Source organism: Penaeus vannamei, chromosome 28 (assembly GCF_042767895.1).
Source record: "Penaeus vannamei isolate JL-2024 chromosome 28, ASM4276789v1, whole genome shotgun sequence".
Lineage (NCBI taxonomy): Eukaryota > Metazoa > Arthropoda > Malacostraca > Decapoda > Penaeidae > Penaeus > Penaeus vannamei.
The window spans coordinates 9,220,085-9,242,048 of NC_091576.1; the positions used below are offsets into that span (position 1 = coordinate 9,220,085).

General features: G+C 34.4%; 1 protein-coding gene across 1 annotated transcript in view; it reads right to left on the reverse strand.

The window, feature by feature from the left end:
* LOC138867075 (uncharacterized) overlaps positions 1-19,964 on the reverse strand; it is a 22,229-nt gene extending 2,265 nt beyond the window's left edge. Inside the window, exons 1-12 of the mRNA XM_070141509.1 lie at positions 19,920-19,964; positions 19,460-19,693; positions 19,105-19,338; positions 15,778-15,897; positions 15,366-15,605; positions 15,213-15,281; positions 13,204-13,214; positions 12,055-12,775; positions 9,917-9,927; positions 8,768-9,488; positions 6,766-6,776; positions 5,617-6,337 (exon numbers count right to left, since the gene is read on the reverse strand). Of these exons, the coding sequence (XP_069997610.1) occupies positions 5,617-6,337; positions 6,766-6,776; positions 8,768-9,488; positions 9,917-9,927; positions 12,055-12,775; positions 13,204-13,214; positions 15,213-15,281; positions 15,366-15,605; positions 15,778-15,897; positions 19,105-19,338; positions 19,460-19,693; positions 19,920-19,964 (3,138 nt within the window). The remainder of the gene's footprint in view (positions 1-5,616; positions 6,338-6,765; positions 6,777-8,767; positions 9,489-9,916; positions 9,928-12,054; positions 12,776-13,203; positions 13,215-15,212; positions 15,282-15,365; positions 15,606-15,777; positions 15,898-19,104; positions 19,339-19,459; positions 19,694-19,919) is intronic.
* Positions 19,965-21,964: the final 2,000 nt, after the last annotated feature.

A 21,964-nucleotide genomic window follows, 5' to 3' on the forward strand; every position in this document is an offset into this window, starting at 1 on the left:
ATATGCGTATGCGTATATATATATATATATATATATATATATATATATATATATATATATATATATATATATATATATATATATATATATGCGTATGCGTATGTATATGTACATATTTTTCTCATAGCCACCGTAACAATTTTCTTTGTGGGGATTGAAACTGTTTACGAAAGCATTCAACATTTATTGATATATCTTGATTAAGAACTGACACGCATATATATATGCGTATGGGTATATATGTGTATATATATGTGTATATTTATGCATATATATGTGCATATATATGAATATATATATATATATATATATATATATATATATATATATATATATATATATATATATGTGCGGGATGATGTATCTGGCAATGAGTAAGAGTGGAGTCGTTCTTTTGATCAGCGTTATTTAATGCTAAAATTACGTGTCCAAAGTGATCTGTGCTAGTGCTACATAGGAGAGAAAAAAATCGTGAATGTATAGAGCATATAATCCAACCAAAATAGAAATAATAATTCATCTGATAACCTCACAAGTTTATAAAATGTATTATCGGACCATACGTACGCGGACTTTTCTAAACCAACAGGAGTGCCAGAAAGTGCCAACTAGGAATACCGGGATTCATTACAGTGTTAGAGAAGTTCATTAGTTCATCGAGAGTGCCTCAGTATTCAGAATCAGTGAAAAGAAAATAATAATAATAATCTCACCCCATGAAAAGTATACCAAATTACGAAAGCATTAGGAAATGATAAGCAACACCTGTGCCACAGGTCGCCGAGTAACAGTGCCAACAGCGCGGGCATTACAGTTTCCACTCAAGTAGATTTGCTAAGGAACAGTCAACGGCCAGTATGTAAGTACAGTACATCACAAAATCAGGTAAGTTAAAATTGGTTCCCATAAAGCGTAAAGTATCACCTGACATTCGACAGAAGAAACGCCTAATAAATCAAGTAATAATAAAGCGTAATTCAAGCTTTGGCACCTCAGATGAGCGCCAGACGCCGACCCATGACCTGCGGTCAGCCGAGGCCGCACCCCGTTAGGCTTAACAACAGCTAAGGAATGCGACGCCGCTCCGAAAAATTGCCAGATACAAAATCACCCTTATAACTCCCTTTATCCCAAACCCCATCCTTACCCCCTCCAATACCATCCTAAATCCTCCCACACCACCCGCATCCTTCCCTCAATTCCTCTGCTGCAACACTACAATTTAAGGACATTATAATGCATGGGCTCATTATAATGGAGTGCGTGTGTGCCCCTATGCAGACTGTTCATACGTTCGTGCGCGAGTATGAGCGCGTAGGCACGAAAGTGCGCAGGTGCATATGTGCGCATGTACATGCGTATATATGTGTACAGGTTCATATGAGTGTAGGCGAGTTTAAATTCATGTGCGGATACATGGGTATGTATGCTGCTGTTGTCTACGTAAGGCTATAAGGTTCCATATAGCTTTGTGATAGAGTACATTATATATGGGTATGTTCCGTGCTTATACATGAGGGTATACATGGGTTTAAAGGCGTAAATATGCAAATTTGTACATATGGTGTATATATTCATGCATGAATGTGTACATTTGCATGTGTATATAAGCATGTATATATGTGCATGTGTATATAGGTATGTATAATGTGCGTGTTTATGTGTATGCGTGGGTGAATGAATAGGTAGACATATGTAGGTATTTATATGTGTATACGTAAAGGTATACGTATATAGGTGTGTGCAGGATGTAGGAAGGTGGATAAATAATTAAGTATATGTATGTATGTAAGTACGTATGTATGTACGTAGAGGTAGTTATATGTAAAGCAAGTACAGATATATACACATATGTAAAGGGGGGGGGAGCACTAGTGTATGCTGCAAATGTATGTGCTCATATACGGATGCGTGAGCACATGCAGGGATAGATACATGCGTATGTATAATGATAGGTAGGTTTGCGAGGTATGCAAAAAGGGGTGCTTACATATACACGGGTGAATATACACATGTATACTCACTCACTTATCAATAACATATAACAAGCGCATAAACGGACAGGCGATGTGAACATATGACTAGGCCAGACTATGATGGACATGTATGTAGTTATTTATAACGTAAGAATAAGTATCCATATCCATAAGCATAGATACAAGAATAAATGTGTATGCTTGCATATGCATATGCGTGGGAATGAGCATATGCGTAGTACTTAGAGCATGTGCGGGAATGAATATGTCTGCATCAGGTGCACATACGCACAAATGAAGTTAATAAATAAAATAAAAATAAAACATATATGCACTTCTGATAATTAAGCCCAGCTCACGGGAGTAGTGAGCAGGCCGTGCATTGCCGCTCCTAAGTCCACTCCAGGTAGGACCAAACCTGCTGGGGGGACTTATCAATGGCATGCCGGCTAAATTACTCCCCTCCCACCAAGATACACCTAAGCCAGTAGGTGGGAGGTAAATCGGCTGTCCACCTCCCAAGCATGAGACAAAATATCCAGGAACGGCCCCCATTCCCCGGAGGCGAAGGAGCCCCTGGTTACGGCGGCGATCAGGATCGCTCCGGAGCAGGGGGTGCTAATAATATCCGGGTAAAGACAGGCCGCCCCACGTTGATGAACCTTTGCACATACAATATAAGGACCATGAGAACTGAATCCGACTTACTAGCTTTACTAGAGGAACTCTCTTCCATTAAATGGGATGTAGTAGGACTCTGCGAAGTTAGAAGACTAGGTGAAGAGCAGAAGTTATTAAAAGAGGGACACGTGCTCTATTGGAGAGGAAAACCTCTGGGTAGCAAACAGGAATTAGGGGTAGGATTCTTAATACACAAACGCTTAGAAAAGAACATTGTAGAATTCTATAGTGTCAGCGAAAGAGTGGCTTCTGTAACAATAAAACTAAACACTAGGTACAACTTAAAAATTATTCAAGTATATGCTCCAACCTGCAGCCACAGTGATGAAGAAATAGAGAGCTTCTATGAAGATGTTCACTTAGCCAGCGAGAGAACAAAATCCCATTTCACAATAATTATGGGGGATTTTAATGCCAAAATAGGTAAAAAGACAGAGGGCGAAACCGCAGTAGGGAACCATGGAATAGGCACTAGGAACGAGAGGGGACAAATGCTAGTCGAATTTGCGGAGGCTCGATCACTCAGTATCATGAATACATTCTTCGAAAAAAGACTAGAACGGAAGTGGACATGGAAGTCGCCTTCTGACGTCAAAAACGAAATTGACTTCATAATTTCAAATAGGCGCGATATAATAAAAAATGTAGAGGTTATAAATAAAGTAAATGTAGGCAGCGACCATAGAATGGTGAGAGGCGAAATTAAAATACATCTCAGAAGGGAAAGGAACAAACTAATGAGTAAACCACAGCCAAACTTGGCTAACTTGAGGATCAGAGCAACAGAATTTAGCCTAAACATCCAAAACAGATATTCACTCCTCCGCGACGAAGATCTCAACATCGACCAAATCAATAAACAGTTCAATGACATAATAAAAGAAGCTGCACTTGAAGTAGGCGGAAAGAACGAAAATCGAAGCTCCAGCAAGCTCTCGGTAGAAACTAAACAGCTTATGCAAAAACGTAGAGACATGAAAGTATCGTCAAATAGGGACAAGATAGAATTGGTTGAACTAACAAAGACCATAAATAAAAAGAAGAGGGAAGACGTACGGAAATTCAATACTCAAATAATAAATGAAGCAGTGATTTCAGGTACCAGCATGAAAGCAGCTAAAAGAAGACTAGGAATAGGGAGAAATCAAATGTATGCAATTAAGAAACCAGACGGAGAAGTAACACATAACAAGAATGAAATCATCAAAGTAGTGGAAGACTTTTACAGGGATCTATACAACTCAAACGAACAGCCACAAATAGAAGCAAACGCGGTAACTAGCGACGTACCTAATATCACAAAAGAAGAAATAAAAAGAGCACTTAAAGGCATGAAGAGAGGGAAAACACCAGGCGAAGACGGAATTAGTATAGACCTCATATTAGATGCAGGAGACATCGCAACAGTGAAACTAGCCAATCTTTTTAACAAATGCCTTCTCAGCGGAAAAACTCCGAAAGCCTGGAAAAATGCAACAATTATCTTGTTACACAAAAAAGGCGATAAAAAGGATTTAAAAAATTACCGACCCATAAGCCTCCTTTCGGTTACTTACAAACTGTTCACGAAAGTCATTACAGCTCGCATCTCTGACAGTCTGGATTCCAGCCAGCCTAGAGAACAGGCAGGCTTCCGCAGCGGAGTCTCAACAACAGATCACATCCACACGCTCACCCAAATAAGAGAAAAAGTAAACGAATATAGGAAACCCCTGTGTATGGCATTCATCGATTATGAAAAGGCATTTGACTCTGTACAAATACCAGCAGTATTAGGTGCTATTCAACAACAGGGAGTTGAGGAGGTATATTGTAATATATTGGAAGATATATACAAAGATGGGACAGCAACCATCAAACTCCACACAGAAACCGATAAAATACCAATTAAAAAAGGCGTTAGACAGGGCGACACCATCTCACCAAAGCTGTTTACAGCCTGCCTCGAGGAAATATTCAAGAAACTAGAATGGGAAGGGAAGGGTATCAAAATAGGAGACGAACACCTAAACAACCTAAGATTTGCAGACGACATTGTTCTCCTTAGTGAATCAGCTGATGAACTGCAGCAATTAATAAACGATCTGAATAGAGAAAGCCTAACAGTCGGACTTAAGATGAACAAGAAAAAGACTAAGGTTATGTTCAACAGCAGAGTCCCACTCAAACAAATACATGTACAAGGCGAAGCACTAGAGGTAGTAGACAGGTATATATACCTAGGACAACTCGTGCAGACAGGCACATCAAGTGAACAGGAAATAAAGCGACGAATCAGTCTAGGTTGGAGTGCCTTCGGCAGGCACAGTAGCACACTAAGAGGTTCCTTGCCATTGTGCTTAAAAAGAAAAGTCTTTAATCAATGCGTCCTCCCAGTTATGACCTATGGGTCAGAAACATGGACTACAACCAGGTTACTGGAGAGGAAACTAATAAGCGCCCAGAGAGGGATGGAAAGGTCGATGATGGGAATTAGCCTGAGAGATCGGAAGAGGGCGACGTGGATCAGAGAACAGACGAAGGTAGAAGATATACTCAAGAGCATTAAAAAGAAGAAATGGCAATGGGCAGGGCATGTATGTCGGAGACAAGACGACAGATGGACAAAGAAAGTAACAGACTGGACTATAAATAACTTAAGGAGGCCAAGAGCCAGACCAATGACACGATGGCGCGACGAAATAGCGAAATTTGGGGGCCAAGACTGGAAACAAACATCGCAAGACAGGGAAACCTGGAAAAGAATGGGAGAGGCCTACGTCCTGCAGTGGATTGACTCAGGCTGATGATGATGATGATGATGATGATATATATGTGCGTATGTGTATGTATATGTACATATTTTTCTCATAGCCACCGTAACAATTTTCTTTGTGGGGATTGAAACTGTTTACGAAAGCATTCAACATTTATTAATATATCTTGATTAAGAACGATAAGCGTCATGACAATGATATACTGTCGAGGTCTCCATAACCGTTGTCACGTAAGCAACTGCTTCTTTGATGTATTCAGTCTGGTACACTGTCTTGAGGATTGGCCAGGCGTTAGTCATTGTTGTAGTCACATAAACTGGTATGTATGTGATGGAACTGGACACATCAACTTGAGTGTATGTTGCAGTGGTTGTAATGGAGGCGGTCACAGTCTCCACAACAGATGCCATTGATAAAGTAGTGGCAGTAGTTGTCCCTACAACTTGTGTCAGGTGTTCTTCAATATCTGTAGCCGAATATGTAATGCTGATGGTTTCGGCTTGATAGCTGGTATACGTGTATACCCGATTCTTCTCTTTGATCTTCAGTTCGGTGACGTAACGTGTGGAGTAAGCCAGCTGTGGAGCCTGATATTGAGATACCGTTTCCGTGTGAGTAATGGCGTAAGGTTCACAGTCCGTAATGGTAACGCTAACATAGGTAGGTATAACGTCCAGGAGAGTGACGGTGGAGACGACGGTGCTGACTTGCAGACGAGTACTCGTTAAAGACACAGACGAAAATTCATCCTGACACGCCTTGACAGGTAAATCTGGCTCAAGTCCTTCAGTTTTTACAAGCAATGTCCAGAGAACAAGAAATATGTTAAAACTCATACTGATTGTTATGGCAAGCTTCTTCAATGAAGAACTGTATTCATCAACGGCTTGACTTGAGTTTTTATACGAATTAGTGCCACGGGAACTTGGTCATACAACTGAGATCTATAGCTGGAGCTAATTAAGTTCCAAAGTCACTGGGGACAAGGGTGTTTCAACACGGACTAATACCCAATTATAATATGTTCGCTAGTTTGATTTTTATTTTACTTATTCTACAAAAGTAAGTAATTATTAAATTGTATCTTTTATTTATTTCCTTATGCAAATGATAGCTTAACCATTCTGAATTAAAGGATCAGTTGTGTGCATAAATAATTTTGTTGTGTATATTAAATTACAATATATGAATGACTTGCCGTTTAAAGACATAAAAGAACAAACAGATAAAAGCACAAATAAAAAGAAGTACATGAATAGAATAAAAGAGAATGTAAATAGAATCCGGATGAATAAATAAAAAAGACAATTAAAAGAAAAATAAACGAGACCCATAAAATGTTTCACTCATACTCGAACCAAAGCTGAGGTAAAATTGTGTTTCCAGAATGTTTAGGATATAAAAATGAATAAGAACTCATGAAAATATAATCAGTAAAAGGTCTCGTTACTTATTTCTAACTCGTTGCAATCATACAAAGACAAATGAAGGGAGGAGGCTATCCTAATCACGAAAGCAATAAAGAACTGAAGCAAAGAGGACGGCCGAAAGACAGTCCTCAACCACAGGCTTGAGGAGACGAGGATATATATATTCATACCTATGCATGCGTATCCTCCTCAACAATTTTGTATGTATAATGTATGCGTTGTATGTATAATGTATCCTGTAATAAAAGGCTGTTTCGTATAATGAATGCGTGGTACGTTCAATAGATTATGTATAACGAGCGTGGTGTATGCAAACTAAATCTAATGTATGTGTATAAGAAAATGAACCGTATATATACAGAAACGTGCAACTAATTGTACTTTTCTTTATGGAACATTTAAACTTTCTTCCTCAATCATTCATTCTCATAGCCACCCTTTTCTTTGTGGGAGATGAAATTGTTTATGAATGAATCAAACATCTATTGCTATTTCTCATTTAAGAAGTATAAGCGCCATGACAATGATATACTGTTGATGTCTCCATAACTGCTGTTACGTAGTCAACTGCTTCTTATTGTATTCAGTCTGGTACACTGTCTTCAGGTTGGTTGTAGTCACATAAACACGTATATATATATATATATATATATATATATATATATATATATATATATATATATATATATATATATATATATATATATATATGCGTATATATGTGTATATATATGCATATATATGCGTATATATGTGTATATATATGCATATATATGCGTATATATGTGTATATATATGCATATATATGCGTATATATGTGTATATATATGCATATATATGCGTATATATGTGTATATATATGCATATATATGCGTATATATGTGTATATATATGCATATATTTGCGTATATGTGTATATATATGCATATATTTGCGCATATGTGTATATATATGCAAATATATATGCGTATATATGTGTATATATATGCATATATATGCGTATATATATATGCATATATATGCGTATATATGTGTATATATATATGCATATATATGCGTATATATGTGTATATATATATGCATATATATGCGTATATATGTGTATATATATGCATATATATGCGTATATATGTGTATATATATGCATATATATGCATATATATGCGTATATATATGCATATATATGCGTATATATGTGTATATATATGCATATATATGCGTATATATGCGTATATATATGCATATATATGCGTATATATGTGTATATATATGCATATATATGCGTATATATGTGTATATATATGCATATATATGCGTATATATGTGTATATATATGCATATATATGCGTATATATGTGTATATATATGCATATATATGCGTATATATGTGTATATATATGCATATATATGCGTATATGTGTATATATATATATATGCATATATATGCGTATATATGTGTATATATATGCATACATATGCGTATATATGTGTATATATATATGCATATATATGCGTATATGTGTGTATATATATGCATACATATGCGTATATATGTGTATATATATATGCATATATATGCGTAGATGTGTGTATATATATGCATATATATGCGTATATATGTGTATATATATGCATATATATGCGTATATATATGCATATATATGCGTATATATATGCATATATATATGCATATATATATGCATATATATATGCATATATATGCGTATATATGTGTATATATGTGTATATATATGCATATATATGTGTATATATATGCATATATATGTATGTATGTATATGCACATATTTTTCTCATAGCCACCGTAACAATTTTCTTTGTGGGGATTGAAACTGTTTACGAAAGCATTCAACATCTATTAATATATCTTGATTAAGAACGATAAGCGTCATGACAATGATATACTGTCGAGGTCTCCATAACCGTTGTCACGTAAGCAACTGCTTCTTTGATGTATTCAGTCTGGTACACTGTCTTGAGGATTGGCCAGGCGTTAGTCATTGTTGTAGTCACATAAACTGGTATGTATGTGATGGAACTGGACACATCAACTTGAGTGTATGTTGCAGTGGTTGTAATGGAGGCGGTCACAGTCTCCACAACAGATGCCATTGATAAAGTAGTGGCAGTAGTTGTCCCTACAACTTGTGTCAGGTGTTCTTCAATATCTGTAGCCGAATATGTAATGCTGATGGTTTCGGCTTGATAGCTGGTATACGTGTATACCCGATTCTTCTCTTTGATCTTCAGTTCGGTGACGTAACGTGTGGAGTAAGCCAGCTGTGGAGCCTGATATTGAGATACCGTTTCCGTGTGAGTAATGGCGTAAGGTTCACAGTCCGTAATGGTAACGCTAACATAGGTAGGTATAACGTCCAGGAAAGTGACGGTGGAGACGACGGTGCTGACTTGCAGACGAGTACTCGTTAAAGACACAGACGAAAATTCATCCTGACACGCCTTGACAGGTAAATCTGGCTCAAGTCCTTCAGTTTTTACAAGCAATGTCCAGAGAACAAGAAATATGTTAAAACTCATACTGATTGTTATGGCAAGCTTCTTCAATGAAGAACTGTATTCATCAACGGCTTGACTTGAGTTTTTATACGAATTAGTGCCACGGGAACTTGGTCATACAACTGAGATCTATAGCTGGAGCTAATTAAGTTCCAAAGTCACTGGGGACAAGGGTGTTTCAACACGGACTAATACCCAATTATAATATGTTCGCTAGTTTGATTTTTATTTTACTTATTCTACAAAAGTAAGTAATTATTAAATTGTATCTTTTATTTATTTCCTTATGCAAATGATAGCTTAACCATTCTGAATTAAAGGATCAGTTGTGTGCATAAATAATTTTGTTGTGTATATTAAATTACAATATATGAATGACTTGCCGTTTAAAGACATAAAAGAACAAACAGATAAAAGCACAAATAAAAAGAAGTACATGAATAGAATAAAAGAGAATGTAAATAGAATCCGGATGAATAAATAAAAAAGACAATTAAAAGAAAAATAAACGAGACCCATAAAATGTTTCACTCATACTCGAACCAAAGCTGAGGTAAAATTGTGTTTCCAGAATGTTTAGGATATAAAAATGAATAAGAACTCATGAAAATATAATCAGTAAAAGGTCTCGTTACTTATTTCTAACTCGTTGCAATCATACAAAGACAAATGAAGGGAGGAGGCTATCCTAATCACGAAAGCAATAAAGAACTGAAGCAAAGAGGACGGCCGAAAGACAGTCCTCAACCACAGGCTTGAGGAGACGAGGATATATATATTCATACCTATGCATGCGTATCCTCCTCAACAATTTTGTATGTATAATGTATGCGTTGTATGTATAATGTATCCTGTAATAAAAGGCTGTTTCGTATAATGAATGCGTGGTACGTTCAATAGATTATGTATAACGAGCGTGGTGTATGCAAACTAAATCTAATGTATGTGTATAAGAAAATGAACCGTATATATACAGAAACGTGCAACTAATTGTACTTTTCTTTATGGAACATTTAAACTTTCTTCCTCAATCATTCATTCTCATAGCCACCCTTTTCTTTGTGGGAGATGAAATTGTTTATGAATGAATCAAACATCTATTGCTATTTCTCATTTAAGAAGTATAAGCGCCATGACAATGATATACTGTTGATGTCTCCATAACTGCTGTTACGTAGTCAACTGCTTCTTATTGTATTCAGTCTGGTACACTGTCTTCAGGTTGGTTGTAGTCACATAAACACGTATATATATATATATATATATATATATATATATATATATATATATATATATATATATATATATATATATATATATATATATATATATATGCGTATATATGTGTATATATATGCATATATATGCGTATATATGTGTATATATATGCATATATATGCGTATATATGTGTATATATATGCATATATATGCGTATATATGTGTATATATATGCATATATATGCGTATATATGTGTATATATATGCATATATATGCGTATATATGTGTATATATATGCATATATATGCGTATATATGTGTATATATATGCATATATATGCGTATATATGTGTATATATATGCATATATATGCGTATATATGTGTATATATATGCATATATTTGCGTATATGTGTATATATATGCATATATATGCGTATATGTGTATATATATGCAAATATATATGCGTATATATGTGTATATATATGCATATATATGCGTATATATATATGCATATATATGCGTATATATGTGTATATATATATGCATATATATGCGTATATATGTGTATATATATGCATATATATGCGTATATATGTGTATATATATGCATATATATGCATATATATGCGTATATATATGCATATATATGCGTATATATGTGTATATATATGCATATATATGCGTATATATGCGTATATATATGCATATATATGCGTATATATGTGTATATATATGCATATATATGCGTATATATGTGTATATATATGCATATATATGCGTATATATGTGTATATATATGCATATATATGCGTATATATATATGCATATATATGAGTATATATGTGTATATATATGCATATATATGCGTATATGTGTATATATATATATATATATATGCATATATATGCGTATATATGTGTATATATATGCATACATATGCGTATATATGTGTATATATATATGCATATATATGCGTATATGTGTGTATATATATATGCATATATATGCGTATATGTGTGTATATATATGCATACATATGCGTATATATGTGTATATATATATGCATATATATGCGTAGATGTGTGTATATATATGCATATATATGCGTATATATGTGTATATATATGCATATATATGCGTATATATATGCATATATATGCATATATATGCGTATATATATGCATATATATGCGTATATATATGCATATATATATGCATATATATATGCATATATATATGCATATATATATGCATATATATGCGTATATATGTGTATATATATGCATATATATGTGTATATATATGCATATATATGTATGTATGTATATGCACATATTTTTCTCATAGCCACCGTAACAATTTTCTTTGTGGGGATTGAAACTGTTTACGAAAGCATTCAACATCTATTAATATATCTTAATTAAGAACGATAAGCGTCATGACAATGATATACTGTCGAGGTCTCCATAACCGTTGTCACGTAAGCAACTGCTTCTTTGATGTATTCAGTCTGGTACACTGTCTTGAGGATTGGCCAGGCGTTAGTCATTGTTGTAGTCACATAAACTGGTATGTATGTGATGGAACTGGACACATCAACTTGAGTGTATGTTGCAGTGGTTGTAATGGAGGCGGTCACAGTCTCCACAACAGATGCCATTGATAAAGTAGTGGCAGTAGTTGTCCCTACAACTTGTGTCAGGTGTTCTTCAATATCTGTAGCCGAATATGTAATGCTGATGGTTTCGGCTTGATAGCTGGTATACGTGTATACCCGATTCTTCTCTTTGATCTTCAGTTCGGTGACGTAACGTGTGGAGTAAGCCAGCTGTGGAGCCTGATATTGAGATACCGTTTCCGTGTGAGTAATGGCGTAAGGTTCACAGTCCGTAATGGTAACGCTAACATAGGTAGGTATAACGTCCAGGAGAGTGACGGTGGAGACGACGTTGCTGACTTGCAGACGAGTACTCGTTAAAGACACAGACGAAAATTCATCCTGACACGCCTTGACAGGTAAATCTGGCTCAAGTCCTTCAGTTTTTACAAGCAATGTCCAGAGAACAAGAAATATGTTAAAACTCATACTGATTGTTATGGCAAGCTTCTTCAATGAAGAACTGTATTCATCAACGGCTTGACTTGAGTTTTTATACGAATTAGTGCCACGGGAACTTGGTCATACAACTGAGATCTATAGCTGGAGCTAATTAAGTTCCAAAGTCACTGGGGACAAGGGTGTTTCAACACGGACTAATACCCAATTATAATATGTTCGCTAGTTTGATTTTTATTTTACTTATTCTACAAAAGTAAGTAATTATTAAATTGTATCTTTTATTTATTTCCTTATGCAAATGATAGCTTAACCATTCTGAATTAAAGGATCAGTTGTGTGCATAAATAATTTTGTTGTGTATATTAAATTACAATATATGAATGACTTGCCGTTTAAAGACATAAAAGAACAAACAGATAAAAGCACAAATAAAAAGAAGTACATGAATAGAATAAAAGAGAATGTAAATAGAATCCGGATGAATAAATAAAAAAGACAATTAAAAGAAAAATAAACGAGACCCATAAAATGTTTCACTCATACTCGAACCAAAGCTGAGGTAAAATTGTGTTTCCAGAATGTTTAGGATATAAAAATGAATAAGAACTCATGAAAATATAATCAGTAAAAGGTCTCGTTACTTATTTCTAACTCGTTGCAATCATACAAAGACAAATGAAGGGAGGAGGCTATCCTAATCACGAAAGCAATAAAGAACTGAAGCAAAGAGGACGGCCGAAAGACAGTCCTCAACCACAGGCTTGAGGAGACGAGGATATATATATTCATACCTATGCATGCGTATCCTCCTCAACAATTTTGTATGTATAATGTATGCGTTGTATGTATAATGTATCCTGTAATAAAAGGCTGTTTCGTATAATGAATGCGTGGTACGTTCAATAGATTATGTATAATGAGCGTGGTGTATGCAAACTAAACCTAATGTATGTGTATAAGAAAATGAACCGTATATATACAGAAACGTGCAACTAATTGTACTTTTCTATATGGAACATTTAAACTTTCTTCCTCAATCATTCATTCTCATAGCCACCCTTTTCTTTGTGGGAGATGAAATTGTTTATGAATGAATCAAACATCTATTGCTATTTCTCATTTAAGAAGTATAAGCGCTATGACAATGATATACTGTTGATGTCTCCATAACTGCTGTTACGTAGTCAACTGCTTCTTATTGTATTCAGTCTGGTACACTGTCTTCAGGTTGGTTGTAGTCACATAAACACGTATATATATATATATATATATATATATATATATATATATATATATATATATATATATATATATATATATATATATATATATATATATATGCGTATATGTGCGTACATATATGCATATATATGCGTATATGTGTGTATATATATGCATATATATGGGTGTATGTGTGTATATATATGCATATATATGCGTATATATGTGTATATATATGCAGAAATATGTGTATATATGTGTATATATATGCATATATATGCGTATATATGTGTATATATATGCATATATATGCGTATATATGTGTATATATATGCATATATATGCGTATATGTGTATATATATGCATATATATGCGTATATATATGTGCATATATATGCGTATATATGTGTATATATATATGCATATACATGTGCGTATATATGTGTATATATATGCATATATATGCGTATATATGTGTATATATATGCATATATATGCGTATATATGTGTATATATATGCATATATATGCATATATATGCGTATATATATGCATATATATGCGTATATATGTGCATATATATGCGTATATATGTGTATATATGTGTATATATATGCGTATATATATGCGTATATATGTGTATATATATGCATATATGTGTATATATATGCATATATATGCGTATATATGTGTATATATATGCATATATATGCATATATATGCGTATATATATATGCATATATATGAGTATATATGTGTATATATATGCATATATATGCGTATAGTGTATATATATATATGCATATATATGCGTATATATGTGTATATATATGCATACATATGCGTATATATGTGTATATATATATGCATATATATGCGTATATGTGTGTATATATATGCATATATATGTGCATATATGTGCATATATGTATACATATATATGCATATATGTATACATATATGTGCATATATGTATGCATATATATGTGTATATATGTATGCATATATATGTGTATATATGTATGCATATATATGTGTATATATGTATGCATATATATGTGTATATATGTATGCATATATATGTGTATATATGTATGCATATATATGTGTATATATGTATGCATATATATATATGTATATATGTATGCATATATATGCATATATATGTGTATATATATGCATATATATGTATGTATGTATATGCACATATTTTTCTCATAGCCACCGTAACAATTTTCTTTGTGGGGATTGAAACTGTTTGGACGAAAGCATCTCAACATCTATTAATATATCTTGATTAAGAATCGATAAGCGTCATGACAATGATATACTGTCGAGGTCTCCATAACCGTTGTCACGTAAGCAACTGCTTCTTTGATGTATTCAGTCTGGTACACTGTCTTGAGGATTGGCCAGGCGGTTAGTCATTGTTGTAAGTCACATTAAAACTGGTATGTATGTGATGTGGAACTGGACACATCAACTTGAGTGTATGTTGCAGTGGTTGTAATGGAGGCGGTCACAGTCTCCACAACAGATGCCATTGATAAAGTAGTGGCAGTAGTTGTCCCTACAACTTGTGTCAGGTGTTCTTCAATATCTGTAGCCGAATATATGTAATGCTGATGGTTTCGGCTTGATAGCTGGTATACGTGTATACCCGATTCTTCTCTTTGATCTTCAGTTCCGGTGACGTAACGTGTGGAGTAAGCCAGCTGTGGAGCCTGATATTGAGATACCGTTTTCCGTGTGAGTAAATGGCGTAAGTGTGTTCACAGTCCGTAATGGTAACGCTAACATAGGTAGGTATAACGTCCAGGAAAGTGACGGTGGAGACGACGGTGCTGACTTGCAGACGAGTACTCGTTAAAGACACAGACGAAAATTCATCCTGACACGCCTTGACAGGTAAATCTGGCTCAAGTCCTTCAGTTTCTTAAGCAAGCAATGTCCAGAGAACAAGAAATATGTTAAAACCTCATACTGATTGTTATGGCAAGCTTCTTCAATGAAGAACTGTATTCATCAACGGCTTCGACTTGAGTTTTTATACGAATTAGTGCCACGGGAACTTTGGTCATACAACTGAGATCTATAGCTGGAGCTAATTAAGTTCCAAAGTCACTGGGGACAAGGGTGTTTCAACACGGACTAATACCCAATTATAATATGTTCGCTAGTTTGATTTTTATTTTACTTATTCTACAAAAGTAAGTAATTATTAAATTGTATCTTTTATTTTATTTCCTTATGCAAATGATAGCTTAACCATTCTGAATTAAAGGATCAGTTGTGTGCATAAATACATTTTGTTGGTGTATATTAAATTACAATATATGAATGACTTGCCGTTTAAAGACATACAAAGAACAAACAGTTAAAAGCACAAATAAAAAGAAGTACATGAATAGAATAAAAGAGAATGTAAATAGAATCCGGATGAATAGATAAAAAAGACAATTAAAAAGAAAAATAAACGAGACCCATAAATTGTTTCACTCATACTCGGAAACCAAAGCTGAGGTAAAATTGTGTTTCCAGGAATGTTTAGGATATAAAAAATGAATAAGAACTCATGAAAATATAATCAGTAAAAAGGTCTCGTTACTTATTTCTAACTCGTTGCAATCATACAAAGACAAATGAAGGGAGGGAGGCTATCCTAATCACGAAAGCAATAAAGAACTGAAGCAAAGCAAGACGGCCGAAAGACAGTCCTCAAACCACAGGCTTGAGGAGACGAGGATATATATATTCATACCTATGCATGCGTATCCTCCTCAACAATTTTGTATGTATAATGTATGCGTTGTATGTATAATGTATCCTGTAATAAAAGGCTGTTTCGTATAAATGAATGCGTGGTACGTTCAATAGATTATGTATAATGAGCGTGGTGTATGCAAATCTAAATCTAATGTATGTGTATAAGAAAATGAACCGTATATATACAGAAACGTGCAACTAATTGTACTTTTCTATATGGAACATTTAAACTTTTCTTCCTCAATCATTCATTCTCATAGCCACCCTCTTTTCTTTGTGGGAGATGAAATTGTTTATAGAATGAATCAAACATCTATTGCTATTTCTCATTTAAGAAGTATAAGCGCCATGACAATGATATACTGTTGATGTCTCCATAGACCGTGCTGTTACGTTAGTCAACTGCTTCTTATTGTATTCAGTCTGGTACACTGTCTTCAGGTTGGTTGTAGTCACATAAACATGTATATATATATATATATATATATATATATATATATATATATATATATATATATATATATATATATATATATATGCGTATATATGTGTATATATATGCATATATATGCGTAATATATGTGTATATATATGCATATATATGCGTATATATGTGTATATATATGCATATATATGCGTATATATGTGTATATATATGCATATATATGCGTATATATGTGTATATATATGCATATATATGCGTATATATGTGTATATATATGCATATATATGCGTATATATGTGTATATATATGCATATATATGCGTATATATGTGTATATATATGTATATAGTTATGCATATATATGCGTATATATGTGTATATATATGCATATATATGCGTATATATGTGTATATATATGCATATATATGCGTATATATGTGTATATATATGCATATATATGCGTATATATGTGTATATATATGCATATATATGCGTATATATGTGTATATATATGCATATATATGCGTATATATGTGTATATATATGCATATATGTGCGTATATATGTGTATATATATGCATATATATGCGTATATATGTGTATATATATGCATATATATGCGTATATATGTGTATATATATGCATATATATGTGTACGTATATATGTGTATATATATGCATATATATGCGTATATATGTGTATATATATGCATATATATGCGTATATATGTGTATATATATATGCATATATATGCGTATATATGTGTATATATTATGCATATATATGCGTATATATGTGTATATATATATATATATATATGTATATATTATAATATATATATGTATATATATATATATATTATATATATATATATGTGTATATATATACATATATATATATGTATATATATATGCACATATATATACGTATATATGTACATATATATGCATACATATGTACATATAGTTGTATATGTATGCATATATATGTGTATATATATATATATACATATATATATGTGTATATATATAATATATATATATATATGTATATATGTTTATATATATGTATATATGTTTATATATATGTATATATATGTTTATATATATGTATATATATGTTTATATATATGTATAAATATATGTATATATATATGCATATATATGCATATATATATATATATATATATAAAAAGTATATATATGTGTATATATATGCACATATATGTGTATATATGTATATATATATGTATATATATGCGATATATATGTGTATATGTATGTATATATATATATATATATATATATATATGCATATATATGCGTATATATGTGTATATATATGCATATATATGCGTATATATGTGTATATATATGCATATATAAGTGTATATATATATGCATATATATGAGTATATATGTGTATATATATGCATATATATGCGTATATATGTGTATATATATGTATATATATAAGTATATATGTGTGTATATATGCATACAGTATATATATGTGTGTATATATATGCATATATATGTGCATATATGTGTATATATATGCATATATATGCGTATATATGTGTATATATATGTATATATATGTACATATATGTGTGTATATATATGTATATATATGCGTATATATGTGTATATGTATGCATATATATGCGTATATATGTGTATATATATGCATATATATGCGTATATATGTGTATATATAAGCATATATATGCGTATATATATGCATATATATGCGTATATATGTGTAGATATATGCATATATATATGTATATATGCATATATATGTGTATATATATATATATGTATGTGTATATATTTGTATATATATGCATATATATGTATGTATATGTGGCACATATTTCTTTTCCTTCGTAGTCACCTGTAACAGTAATTTTCTTTGTGGGGGATTGAAACTGTTTATTGAGTGCCATCTGGTACATTTATTAGCTATATCTTGATTAAGAACGATAAGCGTCATGGACAATGATATACTGTCGAAGTCTCCATAACCGTTGTCACGTAAGCAACTGCTTCTTTGATGTATTCAGTCTGGTACACTGTCTTGAGGATTGGCCAGGCGTTAGTCATTGCTGTAGTCACATAAACTGGTATGTATGTGATGGAACCGGACACATCAACTTGAGTGTATGTTGCAGTGAAGGTAATGGAGGCGGTCACAGTCTCCACAACAGATGCCATTGATAAAAGTAGTGGCAGTAGTTGTCCCTACAACTTGTGTCAGGTGTTCTTCAATATCTGTAGCCGAATATGCATGCTGATGGTTTCATTGATATTGGTATACGTGTATACCCGATTCTTCTCTTTGATCTTCAGTTCGGTGACGTACTCCGTGTGGAGTACCACAGCTGTGGAGCCTGATATTGAGATACCGTTTCCGTGTGAGAGTAATGGCGTAAGGTTCACAGTCCGTAATGGTAACGCTAACATAGGTAGGTATAACGTCCAGGAGAGTGACGGTGGAGACGATTATGCTGACTTGCAGACGAGTACTCAGCAAAGACACAGACGAAAATTCATCCTGACACGCCTTGACAGGTAAATCTGGCTCAAGTCCCTTCAGCTTTACAAGCAATGCCCCAGAGAACAAGAAATATGTTAAAACTCATACTGATTGTTATGGCAAGTTTCTTCAATGAAGAACTGTATTCATCAACGTTCAGTTCAGTTCAGTTAGATTTGCGAAGTCATGCTTCAGCCTCGCCTCTTCTCTGGGGTGGCCCGGCCTGTGTTAACTATTTCTAGTTAACTCAAATGTTTTCTTTTGAACTGCATGCTTATCAAAGTACTTCTGGACGTGCTAGCATGATATCCAGCTGCCATGGTGAAAGCATGTTGCACACCCTTTTTACCAGCCCGGCGGCTGTGGTGGGTGGTCCCTGTCTCAGAACGTGTGTACACAATTCTGCAAGTAATGTAACAGGGCGGCGTTAGGCTCGCCGCAGTGTTTACATGACCTCCTGCAGACTCACTGTCAATAATTTGCCAAGCTTCATTGGTAACCTAGTCTTTGGCTCCGAATAGTATGACTTCGGTACCTCTTTTTGTGTTTGGAGGAAGGGGCCAGTGGCTCATAGCCTGAAGCATTCGAGGCGCCACTTGGCAGCGAGCGATTTTGTGATGTTTTCTCTATGTGCTCCCCTGAGGACCGCACACGCCGCAGCTTTGGTACCTTGGCTCAGTCCCCTTCGGCTGGGTTTAACGATCATGGAGGATGGGGGCATACCTCTGCCCTTTTTGAAGCTAGTTTATCAGCAAAAGCCACCCCTTGTATGCCTATGTGGCTTGGGACCCAGTTTATGATGATTCTTCTACCTTGACTCAAGGATTATTTGGGCTATGTATAATACTGTTGTCAAAAGAGGCAGATGTTGTCTGGGGGCATGCTATACTGTAAACTGTCAATTGCTGCTCTTGAATCTGTGTGAATGACAACGTGCCCTCCCCTCAGGGACGCGTATGTCAATGCTTCCATGATCGCAAACCGTTTCTGCCTGAAGCGTTGAGGCGTTATCGTCAGTGCACCCTAATGGATGCTGTGGTATCCTTTGCTGCAAAGCCGGTTCTGCAGTATGGTTTATTGGATCCACGGATCCGTCCGTGTAGTAAGTTATACTAATCGGCGGAGTTATTTGTTCAATGACCCTTTGTGCTTGTGCCTTTAGGCTAGGCATGGAATATTGATCTCTTTTCTCATTGTGAGATTTCGAAAAATTGAGAATTCGATAATTTCTTGTTTGCCCACGGCGGGGGTTCTTTGTAATCAGGGTGGGGGGAGTCCATACCCTTGGCAAGCAATAAAACTTTTTAGTTGAAAGCTTTTAGGCAAAAACTTCTGGCTGTAAGTGTGAGCCAGGAATTGTCTGCAAACAACTGATAATCTTGTTGTAGGCGTCTGAGAACTCTTCACCGCAAATAGGAGCTAGGGTGCCTGGTATATCCTGGAAAGGAACTGTGCTGCCACAGATCAATTTTAGTGTCCACTTTCGGACGGTAAATCAGTTTCCATGAGGAGGTTGATGACCTTTGTCCACTTAGGTGCACCTAGAATGATCCTGGCTGCTTCGTTTTGTATTGTTTCCAGTTTTTCTTTTAATGTTGTGCTGGAAGCAATGAGGGCGACAGATGCATAGTCAATAATAGGATGACAGCATTGTGTACATAGAATGATCTTAGTACTTTGTGTCCTGCTCCTTATGTGTCTTCCCTGTCATGACTTTCTCATGACCGACAGTCTTTCCTTGGTTCTGTCAAGCAGGTATTGGATCTCCTTTTTGAAAGTGAGTGTGTGTCCTATCCATACACCAAGGTATAGATAGTCCTTCACCTGGTTCCAGATCCATACCCTGTATGGTGAGTTTTTTGTTTTTGACATTAGTTCTCAGTGCCATTGTTTTTGATTTTGCTGCTGATATTTTTAGACCCGTCCTACAACACTCTTCAGACACCAGGTTCAGACAACGCTGAGCCCTAAGTTAGGCAGTGGTTGCCAGAGGCTATGATTGCCAAGTCATCTGCATAAGAGATGATCTTGCATCCCTCTGGCAGGTGAATGTCGAGTATGTTGGACATGAGGGTATTAAACAGGGCTGGACTAAGAACCCCTCCCTGAGGAGTTCCATTTTCAAGTGGCATGTGCTGTGAGAGGTGGCCTTGAAATCTGACATTTGCTGATCTATTTTTAAAATAGTCAGCTATCCAGGCCAAGAGTCTGCCTTTGACTCCTTTGTGGATTAGGGTCTCTTGAATGGCAAGTGGACTTGCTAATTCAAAAGCCTTCTCCAGGTCAAGGAAGACAACCACGGCGGGCGAGGTGCAGATTGTGCTTAAGAGT